Source organism: Myxocyprinus asiaticus, chromosome 17 (assembly GCF_019703515.2).
Source record: "Myxocyprinus asiaticus isolate MX2 ecotype Aquarium Trade chromosome 17, UBuf_Myxa_2, whole genome shotgun sequence".
Classification (NCBI taxonomy): domain Eukaryota; kingdom Metazoa; phylum Chordata; class Actinopteri; order Cypriniformes; family Catostomidae; genus Myxocyprinus; species Myxocyprinus asiaticus.
The window spans coordinates 14,614,379-14,628,509 of NC_059360.1; the positions used below are offsets into that span (position 1 = coordinate 14,614,379).

Here is a 14,131-nt window from a genome sequence, read left to right on the forward strand (position 1 = left end):
AAGCTTCCCTGCTTTGTCCCTCGACTCAAAGTATGACTGTCTTGCCCTGAATAACCAAAACTCCACTTTCTGCGACAAAATAGTATTATATCTATATTTCAATCGGCTCAATTCTCTGAGGCCATCAGATGACATTCAGCACTGCCTCTGCATTTTTAATATTTCCTCCACTAGTTCTCATGCTTTGGATTTTTTTGGTGAATGAGGCATACTCTATGATCCGACCCCTAAGAACTGCCTTAAGTGCCTCCCAAGCCACGCCCACAGAGGATACCGAGGACCAGTTGGTCTCCATACAAACACTGATTTCAGTCTTTAACATTTGCTGGAAATCAGGATTTTGCAAAAGGGACACATTAAGGCGCCAGCTATATGATTTCTTTTTCTCCGTATGTGGCAACACCTCTAAACTCACCAGGGCGTGATCTGAGACTAAAATGTTTCCAATTGAGCAATCAACAACAGATGAAATGAGGGATTTGGATATAAAAAAAAAATCTATTCTAGAATAAATCTTATGGACTGATGAAAAAAATGTGTAGTCTCTACCAGATGGGTTCAAAAGTCTACAAATATCTGTGAGACCGAGATTTTTACACATCCTTTGAAGCATCAGTGTTGCCCTAGGGGGCTTACACACTTTTGCTTCACTGTGATCAAGGACTGAGTCCATCAGAAGATTAAAGTCTCCTCCCAAAATTATATCATGAGGGGTGCCAGCGGCTTGCAACATCCCTTCAAGATATATAAAAATAGCCCTGATCATCAGCGTTAGGTGCGTAAATATTAGCCAAAATCAGACTCTGCCCCTGAAATTATGCTAAAACAATAATGACTCTTCCTAATTTATCATTAAACTGTTTGAGACATTTGAATTGTAAATGTGTATTTACCAATATAATGACTGCCTTGCTCTTACTTGAGCCAACACTAAAGAAAACATGTCCACCCCATATCTTCCCAAATTTTTCAGCTTCCTGCGGGGAAAGATGTGTTTCTTGAAGAAACACTATATCATATTTCTTACATTTAAGAAAAGAAATAACCTTCCTTCTTTTTATGGGGTGCCACAACCCATTCACATTCCATGTGGAGACAGATAGTACACTCATATTAACATTTGACATTTTGTTATGTAGGGCTTTACTGGTTGTTTAGATCAGTGTTACTATCAGAAATAATTAATAATTATTTCTTTAGTTATTAATAAATATTTAAATTGATTAATAGAATCTAACTCATTAAAACCTCATACAGGGCTCCAGTAAATGTAGTGCGCTACGTTTAGGAGCGGGTTTGGTTATTAGCAATAATTAATAATTATCAAAGATAATTATTAATTATTAAAATCAATAGAACATTGATGAGAATCAATGTTAGTTTTTTTTTAATCCTTTAAATCAACAACTATCAAAGATAATCACCAATCATTAACATCGATGAAACATTAAAATTAACACTAGCTTATTGATCATTCAAATTCAACAATCATCAAAGATAATTATCAATTATCAAAAATCAATAGAATATTAATAAGGATTAACATTTACGGGGCACCACCCTGGAATCAGGGACTAATAACCAGATAGTATAACAGTCTCAATATTAGATTGTTTTCTTAGGAAAATCAACATCCGAAGAATATCGATTTTCGGGAAAAAAACAATGAATGAAGGCTTAAATCCGAGCACTGACATCCCGTCAGCATGACACAGGTGTATGCAAAACAAACCAAAACTCTTCTCTTGTAATATAAACAAAGTTTGTTTATGCAGTAATATCAATTAATAATTAATAAATGCAGTCAATAAACTTCCGACTTACAACTACAAACTAAACAGTGATATGATTAGATATGGAAATCAAAATAATCCTATAACACATGAGTGTGTGTGTGTGTGTGTGTGTGTGTGTGTGTAAGGAGGGACGCGCACAAAATGGCAGACGTGAGTCTCGTGGAGTAGTATGTCACACGAGACTTCCGGCCAGGGAATATGGCTGCGAATGTGGGCAGAGAGAAACCAGTCAATTGCGTCTACCAGTTACCGCGTGTATCCGCTTGTACGATAGCTTAGGGACAAAGTTGAGCTTTAGCACGAAGCTATCTACGAGCCAGAAATGTGTGCCAGAATGTGTGTGTGTGTGTGTGTGTGTGTGGTTAGTACGAGAGAGAGAGAGAGAATTAAGTGATGGCCCCAAAGACGATTTCGCAATCGTGGGAGAGAGAGCAGCTGTTAGTTTATCACTCAGAGGCGCAGTGGACAGCTCGTAAACAGTCCCGCATTCTTTGATTCTTTAATGGATAACTCAGTTTGCCGGTCTCACCCGCGATGGCGGAAATGCACAACAGCCCACTGTGGTTGGACCACAATACAGCAAATCAAATTCGTGATAATTAATACCCTGAGTATTAATAATGAGCAGACATGGCGGTCCGTAAACTGTACAAGCAAAAACTTTGAAACACAAGAATGACACACTATAATATTCTATCTCTGCCCAGACGTAAACCTCTTACTTGAATCGCATGAGGACACAGAATGTGTGTTCATCCGTCCTTTAACTCAGACTCGGTTCCTCGAGGCTCGGGTGATGACGGGAGGCCGTTTCCTCGCTCTTTCGGCGGGCGGTACAGCTGCTGATTCTCGGCGGGCTGGCAGAGAAATCAGAAATGTCGACTTGATTGAAGATGGAAGATAAATCTTTAATCTCTTCACTTCTGCAGGCAAACGGATGAAGATGCGGATTGCTTGGTGGTCTTCTTCGGATCCGTTAGAGTGTTCGGTTGAACACAGAGTAATCTCAACTCGTCCAGCGAGATGGAGATTGTATGGCCACAGTTTCAAGTCGGACGTTACTTCCTTGTGCCACGAGGCTGCACCTGAGAGCAGCGATGAGCTGCGTCTACACACGGCAAGCAAAGTTGCTGGAAGCAAATCCCGGAAGCATTTCAGAGGTATTTCTACTCCTGATGATGTCATGGTTGAGGGACATTCTGTTGTGTGCCTCATCCAATAGGAGTTGAGAGTTCGATCCTTTAGTGTGCAAGGCTTCATGGGATTTGTAGTCTGTTTTGGACTCCCTTTGTTTGATTTTGGCGCGGTTTTTATCAGTAAGATTTACAACTTGGTATGTGGGGGCCTGAGTTAGGTTTTACGACTGTGTTAGGCCTGCCTTTGTCTTCTATCTGAATACATGAGGCCCAACAGATATAATAGAAAAAATAAATTGTGTGCCAAAAACAAAATTATGAAGACCACATTACAACATCAATGCAACAATAAAACCCCGAACTTCCCCCCGAACAAAACAAAAAGAAAAAAGAAAAACATGCGCATTAACCCCATGCACGAAAGCGACAACCGCCGTCAATCCCTTTAAACTCAAAGAGTCCATGTACGCCTACGAGAGCCACCGCGATAAATTTACCATCGGATTGCTCAGTTTTGCCTCACAAATTTGTAATGCAAAATTACATAACATCAAATATTTTGTAAAACAAACCCCAGCCAACAGGCAGAATAAACACAAAGAACGTGTAGACTCATTCACAGAACTGTCTCAAAGGTGTGTTCCTTCACAAAACAAATTCCAGCCGATATAAAGCCGTTCAGTTTCCTCGATCAGACAAACGAATCTTAAGTGAGCCAGCTGATGAGCGCAGCAGATGACAAAATAATTCCAATGTCCCACGAAAATACTCCACAAATCATACTCCAGCCAACAGGAGGCATAAGCACAAGGAACTGACAGATTCATCCATAACTGTCCCGAAGTAATTTTATTTAACAAAACAAGCTCCAACCGCTAGGCGGAACCAGCACAAAGGAAACGAAACATGCATCCCGGTTTCTTGGATGGTCAAGAGTCAGTTCACTCGGAGGCCGCATAAAAGTATATTGCATGATTTACACAGTCCGCCAACTTTATAAAAGACATCCTTTGTGTGGGCATGTAGATATTTTGCGGTCATCCGTTCATTGTAAAAGTGATCTTCCATCAATGCAAAATTTCTTTAAGGAAAAGTGTTAATCCACAAAACAAAACAAACTCCAGCCGCTCGGTGGAGCCAACGCAAAAGGAAACAAAAACGGCGCCCAGCTTCCTCCGAAAGCCAGAGTATGTACAGTGAGTCATTCCACTCACAAGAAAAACACCCAATGGTTACTCACCCATTGTTTCAATAAAAGACATTGCCTGATTGGGACATGTAAATACTTTGCTGCCATCCTTGGTGTTTATTCTTAGTCTGGCTGGAAACATCAGAGCAAAAGTGATCTTCCGCTGATGTAAGAGTTTCTTGCATTCCTTAAACCGATCGCGTTTCTCTCTTGTCGAGTTCGCAAAGTCCGGGAACAAGAAAATATTGTAATTCTTCCAAGAAAGCTTTCCTTTGCTCCTTGCCTGGCGCAACACGAGATCTTTATCGGATGATTGCCAGAATCGATCAGGGCCTGTCTCCCTCAGCAGATCTGTGAGCTGGGACTCTGTGAGCTCGCTCGATTCCAGCTTGTGGCCTGTTATGTCGAGCAGACTCGGGAAAGCTCGTCTAGGAATTTCACCATTTCTCTGCCCTCCTCATGCTCAGGAATTCCAACAATTAGAATGTTATTCCTGCAGCTTCTATTCTCAAGATCTTCAAGCTTTTCAAGAACACGTTCCAAATCGACTTTGGTTGCGGGTGGATTAGCGGCTAATTCCCTCTCTGATAACTCCAAATAATCGATTCGTTTTTCAACATCTGTCACTCTTGTGACTAGCTCAGATAATTTTTTTCCATCGCCGTAATCGATCGACATATTACAGCGAGAACCTCCAAGTCCGCACGTACCTTCGTCAACATCACCGACATGTTGGACAGTTGATGCTGGATTCCTTCTCCCGCCGCGCCATCCAAATCGAGTCCCCGGTCCACAGGCCTGTCTGGGCTTTCATCTTGAACCCATAAGTGTCTTTTAATGTCTCCAGAGCCCGAGGATTTTGACTTCTTTACCATGTTTACCTCAAACAGTAAATGTGTAACTGGGTGTATTGAATTTCACCGGATTATATCATGAAAATAATTTTAAAAATTAGCAAAGTGCGCAGAGCTGTCTCTCACATGTCTGCCCTTCGCATGGCGTCACCCGACTCCACTGAATGACTTTCTTTAACAGAATGTCCAAGCTGCTCTTTTACAACAAATCAGTGACCAATGCCTGTCAAGCTTCTAAAGGCAAACTGGTCTTATAGAGTCACGTTACTATACCTACATATTTACTAAATTATTTTACGTGGCCAAGTATTTGGTTAAGTAATGCAAATGTTTAAATGTATCGCCTTTCAAGTCATGCGCTGTAGTAAAATTGTTTTGATGTCATAAGATAGCATTGTGTGAGGAACAGAGTGAAAAGTAAGTATTTATGAACTGAAATTCAGCCATTTTATTGCTGATTTGTGTAAAAGGGAATAAAAGTCATTGTTGTTTTAGTGTCTCTTGTGTTTATTTCACCAGGAATCTGCAGCGTTATGTAGAACGAGCCACCTAAAAGTCATTTTGCAAAAATGTAGTTAAAATAACTGCAGTGATTCAAGGTTGCTACCCTGATGTCAACCCCATTCTGCTTAGTTACATACCATAAATATATATGATTTTCTTTTGGGAAAAATATAAAATGAACAAAATACATTCATATTTTTTTTTTTTTTTTTTTACAGTAAAAAACATTTGCACTTACCCGGAGATTACATAAAAAAAACAATACTGATGGCATTGGGGTAACATACACATAAAGTCTACATAAGTCTACATACAGGCTATAACATTTGTATAATTCCACGTTATTATTCACAAAAACAAGTGGTGAAAGTTGGATTTTTATAAAATGTGTTCTGTCGGTGTTTAGAGATGTAACTCACATACATACATACTGTTCTTATAAGCTTCAGAGTTTCTTGTACTGCTTCACAGTTTCTTTCCATCATAAAAGCAGATCCTCGTTCGTTGGTTTTCATGACTCCAAGAAGAACTGAATACAAATTCAAAATTAAAAAATAATCAAAATATTACATGTATTGCCACACTTGGCTTTAAAATTGAGCACAGATGCCAGAATCCTTCTACACAGGCAGCCTACAAGCTTAGCCTAAAATAGCATAAGGCGGCAGTCCCATAGACATTCTATGGGCGGTACACTAGCTAGGAGACAAGAGGCCGCTTTTTTTTTAAAGTATGTCAATGGAAAAGATGCTTCATTATGCTGAATAAACTGCTTTTGTGAGGAAAAAGCACATTATTTAATGAAATGACCGTCTGTCAACTAACCTTCAACATGTTTTACACTAAACTAAACTTTTGGTATAAACTATGTGTGGAGTTTACTACAGTTGAAGTCAGAAGTTTATATACACTTAAGTTGAAGTCATTAAAAAAAAAATTTAACCACTCCACAGATTTAATATAGAAAACTATAGTTTTGGCAAGTCGTTTAGGACATCTGCTTTGTGCATGACACAAGTAATTTTTCCAACAATTGTTTACAGACAGATTGTTTCACTTTTAATTGACTATATCACAATTCCAGTGGGTCAGAAGTTTACATACACTAAGTTAACTGTGCCTTTAAGCAGCTTGGAAAATTGATGATGTCAAGCCTTTAGACAATTAGCCAATTAGCTTCTGATAGGAGGTGTACTGAATTGGAGGTGTACCTGTGGATGTATTTTAAGACCTACCTTCAAACTCGGTACCTCTTTTCTTGACATCATGGGTAAATCAGCCAAGACCTCAGAAAAGTAATTGTGGACCTCCACAAGTCTGGTTCATCCTTGGGAGCAATTTCCAAATGCCTGAAGGTACCACGTTCATCTGTACAAACATTAGTACGCAAGTATAAACACCATGGGACCACGCAGCTATCATACCGCTCAGGAAGGAGACACATTCTGTCTCCTAGAGATGAATGTAGTTTGGTGCGAAAAGTGCAAATCAATCCCAGAACAACAGCAAAGGACCTTGTGAAGATGCTGGAAGAAACAGGTAGACAAGTATCTATATCCACAGTAAAACAAGTCCTTTATCGACAACCTGAAACGCTGCTCAGCAAGGAAGAAGCCACTACTCCAAAACCGCCATAAAAAGCCAGACTTCAGTTTGCAAGTGCACATGGGGGACAAAGATCTTACTTTTTGGAGAAATATCCTCTGGTCCGATGAAACAAAAATGTAACTATTTGGCCATAATGACCATTGTTATGTTTGGAGGAAAAAGGGTGAGGCTTGCAAGCCAAAGATCACCATCCCAACCGTGAAGCATTGGGGTGGCAGCATCATGTTGTGGGGATGCTTTGCTGCAGGAGGGACTGGTGCACTTCACAAAATAGATGGCATCATGAGGAAGGAAAATTATGTGGATGTATTGAAGCAAAATCTCAAGACATCCACCAGGAAGTTAAAGCTTGGTTGCAAAGGGGTCTTCCAAATGGACAATGACCTCAAGCATACCTCCAGTGTTGTGGCAAAATGGCTTAAGGACAACAAAGTCAAGATATTGGAGTGGCCATCACAAAGCCCTGACCTCAGTCCGATGAAAATGTGTGGGCAGAACTGAAAAAGCATGTGCAAGCAAGGAGGCCTACAAACCTGACTCAGTTACACCAGTTCTGTCTGGAGGAATGGGACAAAATTCCAGCAACTTATTGTGAGAAGCTTGTGCAAGGCCACCCAAAATATTTGACCCAAGTTAAACAATTTAAAGGCAATGCTACCAAATACTAACAAAGTGTTTGTAAACTTCTGATCCACTGGGAATGTGATGAAAGAAATAAAAGCTGAAATAAATCATTCTCTTTATTATCAATCTGACATTTCACATTCTTAAAATAAAGTAGTGATCCTAAATGACCTAAGACGGGGAATGTTTTCTACGATTAAATGTCAGGAATTGTGAAAAACGAGTTTAAGATGTATTCGAAGAGTTTAAATGTATTTGGCTAAGGTATGTGTAAACTTCTGACTTCAACTATATGTTAAAATTACTGTTTTATAAGAGAAGACACAGACAATTTTGTGACAGGCAGGTATCAGTTTACTGTTCTCCCCACTGGTTTGTATGGTATCCGCAAACGGTGACTTACTGTCGTAACACACTAGATGACCATTACGCTTTTCCCAATGTTAAAACAATGGAGGTTGTTATCTCTGTATAAGATCTCTGCAGATACCATCATATCTTCTTCTCTCATCCAACACCTCAATGACAGACATCCACAGTGCCCCCAGTGGACTCAATTGTTACTGCGAAATTTGGTGAGCTATTCAGAGGGAAAGTATAGTATTCAGTGCTGCTCACAGATGGCAAATGCACAAAGAAAAATCAATTTACGATGTTCAAGTAGTGTTTTTATTATTTGAGCAGCTGGTCCAGAACAAGTACTGGATTACTTGATCTGTGCACATTCCTACTAATTTATAATGACACTGTGGACTTCTCCAGTGGGTAAGAGGAGAGATTTAATCATTCCATCCAGGAATATAGATGATTTTCAGAGAAGAGACTTTTTGAGGAGTCCCTCAAGGCTATGTGTTGGTTTTATTAGCATAACACTACAGAGACTCAGACCGCAAAACAAGACCTTTGCTGAAGCGATCATGAAGGGCTTTCAAGTGGAGCACAAGTGCTAATGAAGGAAGGAAAGAGCATGAGTGGGCAATGGGAGAGAGATAAAAAAAAAACAAACAGAAAAGCTACTTTTTTACTCTTAGATCACCCATATCTTCATCGCAATGCCATTATCAAGTGACTGGATGTGGCAAGGAAGTGAATGTGGGTGGAAAAGGATGGAAGTGACTGGGGAAAAGAGAACAAATGAGGAAGAGGAAGAGAGACAAAAGGGGGAGAGGGGCCAATGCAGCATAATTAGACTGAGCTGCTTGGTTACCTTCCAAACACAGCAAAGGATACTCAGAGCAAACGAAGAGGCGGGGACAGAGAGAGGGAAAGAGAGAAAGAGAGATTAAGGGGATGACTGTATTCCAAACACACTTAAAGCTTAGTCTCCCCAGGAGACACAGGATATCAGCATGACAGTGCAACATCTACACTAGAGCCACAATTGTACGATTATATGTGCAAAAAGGGGCGAGAGACTTTGAAAGAGAGGGAGAGGTGAGTTAGTTAGCAGTAGGAGAGAAGTTAAGTAGGAGAAATGGACGGTTAAACAGAAAGAGAAAATTCAGCAGAGGAACTGTAGGAGTGACGGCAGAGATGCGCGTGGGGATAAAGTGGGTTTGTCGGAGGAGCTGAGCCGTGCAGCTCACACACATACACACACACTTTCAAATCTCAGGACTCCCAAGGATGGAGGAGAGAATGAAGAAACACTCGGCTAGAGTGGCTCCTCTCAGCTCTTACAGCAATCAGGTGCTCACCTGCCCCATTTCTGAAGGTAAAACATGATGTGTGTGTGTGGGTTGGTGGGTGGATGGGTTTACTTAACTAAAGTTTGTTCACAAAATTGTCCCCAGAAGTTAGCTAAATCAGATAAAAACCTCCCTTGGGGGCAACCGGGGATATCCTAAAAGGTAAAAATGATTTCTAAGAAAGCAAATATTTTGTATTTTTGTTTTTTATTGTAAATATGCAAAAACATTTCTTTTTCGGGTTAGAGTTAGTCCGTGGTAATTATAACTAGCTTTATATGGAAATAGTAGAAGTCTGTGGTATGCCCTCATTTAGATAGCTAGACAAACGTGTGTGTGTTTGTAAAGAGAAAAATGGTGTATGTAAAGAGAAAGAGAGGTTTGTAAGTATGGTGTAAAACGTGATTTGTGTGTGTGTATTGGTTCTCAGTGGTTTGTGTGTTTGCAACTAAGCAAAACTGTAATCTCGCCTTCAGTTACATTTTCAGCATTAAATTGCATATAGTTCGTGATGTATACTTTTTGTGTATTTAAATGCAATACGTAAATATCACAGTGCTATGGTGTTTTTCGGAGTGTTCCAGAAATATCTTCAACGGAAGAAACAGATTTGTCAGAAATTAATATTCACTTTTTTATTATGAATCTATGCTCTTGCACTTTAGTATTTAAAATTACACAAATCAACTGTTTTCCTCACTATGTTGTTGCTGGGTTTGCTTAAGCGTTAAAGGAATGTTCCGGGTTCAATACAAGTTAAGCTCGATCGACAGCATTTGTGGCAATTACCACAAAAATGTATTTCGACTAGTCCCTCCTTTTCTTTAAATAAAAGCAAAAACTAAGGTTACAGTGAGGCACTTAACAATGGCAATGAATGGGTCCAATCCTGTAAATGTTAAAATACTCCCTGTTTTAAAAGTATAGCCACAAGACATTAACAATATGTGTGTTAACATGATTTTAGTGTGATAAAATCGCTTACTAAGTTATTTCCAATTTTACAACTTTGTTGCCATCACCACGCAACACTGTAAACCTAAAATGACCATAAAAGCGATTTAAACAACTTTACAGCTTAAAAATTACGCAAGTTCTAACTGAAGAATGAATGTAAGTGCTTTTATAAAATTATATGTTTCATATTTCTGCCTTTAAACTCTCCAAACAAATTGGCCCCATTCACTTCCATTGTAAGTGCCTCACTGTAACCTCAACTGTTGCTCTTTTTTTAAGAAAAGGAGGGATGAGTCTAAATTAATTTCTTGTAGTGATCAACATTATGCCACAAATGCTGTCAGATGAGTTTAACTTGTATTGAACATGGAATATTCCTTTAACAGTCTGGTCCTCATTGATGTTGTTTAAAAGATTTTTTTAAACAATTTAGTGAGATTTGTGGTCACTTTTCAACCATGAATGGAGGTACAGTTGCTTAGAGAGTGTTCTAAGATGTACGCTGTGGTTGTAGCTTCATGCATCATGAGATGTTCAGTTTGGGTGGTATTGCATTATGTGATTGTGACAGGCCAGCAGACGTGAAAATCAACACAAACTGCTCAACGAATCCACATACACTGATTTAATTGAGTGGGCCTCTGGTCCACCTCATGGCTGGCTAATCTGAGATGTTAATAAGATTATGATGGTTTTGATTGCAGTTTTTGAAACTTCCAAATCTGAAGTAGCAGCTTTAAATCAAAATGATAACTGATGTTTTTTGCATTTCTTAGTTTTGAGTCCTCATATCTTTATATATTGGTTTCCGACATAATATTTTTTGCTAATTGAGTTTTCTTATTAATTTATTATGATGTTCATAAATCTACTGTCTACACCTAGTTCTGTTAACTTCTGCTGATTTGTAATATAATAACACTGTAATATGGTGTAACAGATACATTATATGGACATTAACTTATTCATTTCTTTCTTTTTTTTTTTTAGATATATATTAGTTTAAAAACATCTCAAATTCTGTATTGTGTTTAGTAGAATTCTTTTAATAAAAGTTCTTTAATAGAAAATAATTTTCAAGGATTTGAAATAAAATGTAAGATTCCTTTGTCTTGCTAAGGCTAATTTCATGTATCATAATTCAATAATATTTTCACACTTTTTGAATCATTTTGCTAAATTACAGCTTGAAGGGGTTTAATTTATTTGCTGTAACTGGTCACAATTTTTGGTGAGTTTTCACCATTTTTATTCACTTGAGGGAAAGTTCACCCAAAAATGAAAATTCTCTCATAATTTACACACTCTTATGCCATCCCAGATGTGAGTGACTTTCTTTCTTCTGCTGAACACAAATTAAGATTTTTTTTAAGAATATCTCAGCTCTTTAGGTCCATACAATGCAAGTGAATGGTGGCCAGAACTTTGAAGTCCAAAAAGCACATAAAGGCAGCATTAAATGAATCCATATGACTCCAGTGGATAAATTCATATCTTCAGATATGGGTGAGAAACAGATCAATATTTAAGTCTTTTTTTACTATAAATCTCCACTTTCACATTCTTCTTTTGTTTTTGGTGATTTGCATTCTTCATGCATATAGTCACCTGCTGGGCAGGAATGAGAATTTATAGTAATAAAGGACTTAAATATTGATCTGTTTCTCACCCACACCTATCATATCACTTCTGAAGATATGGATTTAATCACTGAAGTCATATGGATTACTTTTATGCTGCCTTTATATGCTTTTTGGACCTTCAAAGTTCTGGTCACCATTCACTTGTATTGTATTGACTTACAGAGTTAAGATATTTTTCTAAAAATATTTGTTTGTGTTCAGCAGAAGAAAGAAAGTCATACATATCTGGGATGGCATGAGGGTGAGTAAATGATGAGAGAAATTTCATTTTTGGGTGAACTATCCCTTTAAAATTGACAGTATATTTAGTACAAATCATGTAGTCTCTAAATTAATATGACTTCATAAAACATCATGTATAATAATTATACAAAATAAGAAAAATGTTGTTTAAAATAGTTTAAAATATTAGTTTTTGAAGTATAACATACAACACTGTAGGACACTGCTGTCACTGTTTGACGTAAACCACCAACCTACTAAATCTGATCTAATCCAGTGATTTGGTGTTCCCTCTCCCAAATTTCTTTCACCTTTGTTCTAAAATTTGAATCTTACTGCTGTAAAATGACAATAGAATTGTGTGGAGCACTGTGAAAATATGTAGGAAAGGTAAACCAGGGGTTTACCAGGGATTCGATGCCTCTGCATTGTAGATCTGCGATTCCCTGACAGTGGTGGTTACTTCAGAGATCCAGAGATATAAAAAGTCTGTGAGTGTGGGTGCACATTGTGGGAGCCCTTTTCAGCCTAGAATATGACTTAAGAGTTGTCAGGTTCTCTTAAAAAACTCTATCATGTGACTAGAGTAGTGGTTTAGCTGCTACTGTGTCAGAAAACATCTGGAATTGCTCAAGACATCAGGCATATATGAAGCACAATAACTAGTAGTCGCAGGAGTTAATTTAGTAACTTTTCATAACATAATTTAAAATAAAGTGGACATTGTGGTTTTGCTCATTTTTGTTTAATCCTATAGGTGAATTTTTACAATGTAAGATTGAGTCACACTACTCAAACTGCAAGAGTACTTAGTAAACTAAAATATGATCATAATTTCTTCAAAGAACAAAATACAAAAACTTTAAAACTAGTGGTGACCATTTACAGCACCTAAAATATACACTTTCCCTTATAAATTTCAGTCTGATCTCTCAGTAAATTTGAAAAGAGTAGTTTGACTTTACTTGAACTAAACTCAGTCTTAGCTTACCGAAATTGGAAGCACTGCCCCCTGTGGCCAGTCTAATGCCCAAAGAGGGGTGCCAAAAGCTAGTTATAAAGTGAGATGTTTTTAGCTGTAAATGATGTAATACACTGAGGAGGAATGCATATTTTATTTACTCCCCCAAACCCAACCCTAAACCTAACCATCAGTGGAGTAAAAATGTAACCTTAGAGGGAAAATGGAACCTCTGAATCACACTCTTCATCGATTATGCAAACGTGATTACTTCCAGGTTTTTAATGCAGGACAAGAACCCAGGTCTCCCATGCTGCTGAAGCAACGCGCTATCGGTCGCATCACAGGAGAAGGCAAATACACTTGAACCGATGCAAAAAATGTCTGATGGTGGGATATGGCGCTTGTCAGTAACACGGAATAATTGGGTCTATGTCGGGGTATTTTAAGGTGCTTTAGATAATTGAGATCGGTTTAATCTACAATAAACAGTTCATGCTGTAAAGTGGCCAATTCTACAATTTAAACATTTGGAAATTCAAACATTAGTGAGAAATGGCAATGATCACACTGGAAATCAGCATTTTTCCTTCCGAAAGTACATTTACTATGAAAACAACCCCATTTTGCCGAATTACTGACAAGCGAAATCACCTATAAGACATTTTTGCATCAATTCAAATGTGATCACCTTTCCCTCTGGGGCTACTGAAAGTGCATTGTACAAGCAACCTAGTGAGACATGGGTTCTGGTCCCCTGGGAACCAGGAAATAATTGCATTCACATAAACAATGGTGAGCGTGATTCGGAGGTTGCATTTTTCTCTCTCTTAATTTTAATTTTTACTCCACTGACGGTTAGGTTCAGGGTTTGGGTTAATGGATAGGGTTAATAAAATATATATTACTGTCGATTATTTTACATCATTTACAACAAAAAACACCATTC

At 38.2% G+C, this 14,131-nt stretch overlaps 1 protein-coding gene across 1 annotated transcript in view; it reads left to right on the forward strand.

The window, feature by feature from the left end:
• The first annotated feature begins 9,027 nt into the window (after positions 1–9,027).
• Positions 9,028–14,131, forward strand: part of LOC127454872 (solute carrier family 35 member F4-like) — a 34,099-nt gene continuing 28,995 nt past the window's right edge. Inside the window, exon 1 of the mRNA XM_051722360.1 lies at positions 9,028–9,425. Within this exon, the coding sequence (XP_051578320.1) occupies positions 9,338–9,425 (88 nt within the window). The 5' untranslated portion in view covers positions 9,028–9,337. The remainder of the gene's footprint in view (positions 9,426–14,131) is intronic.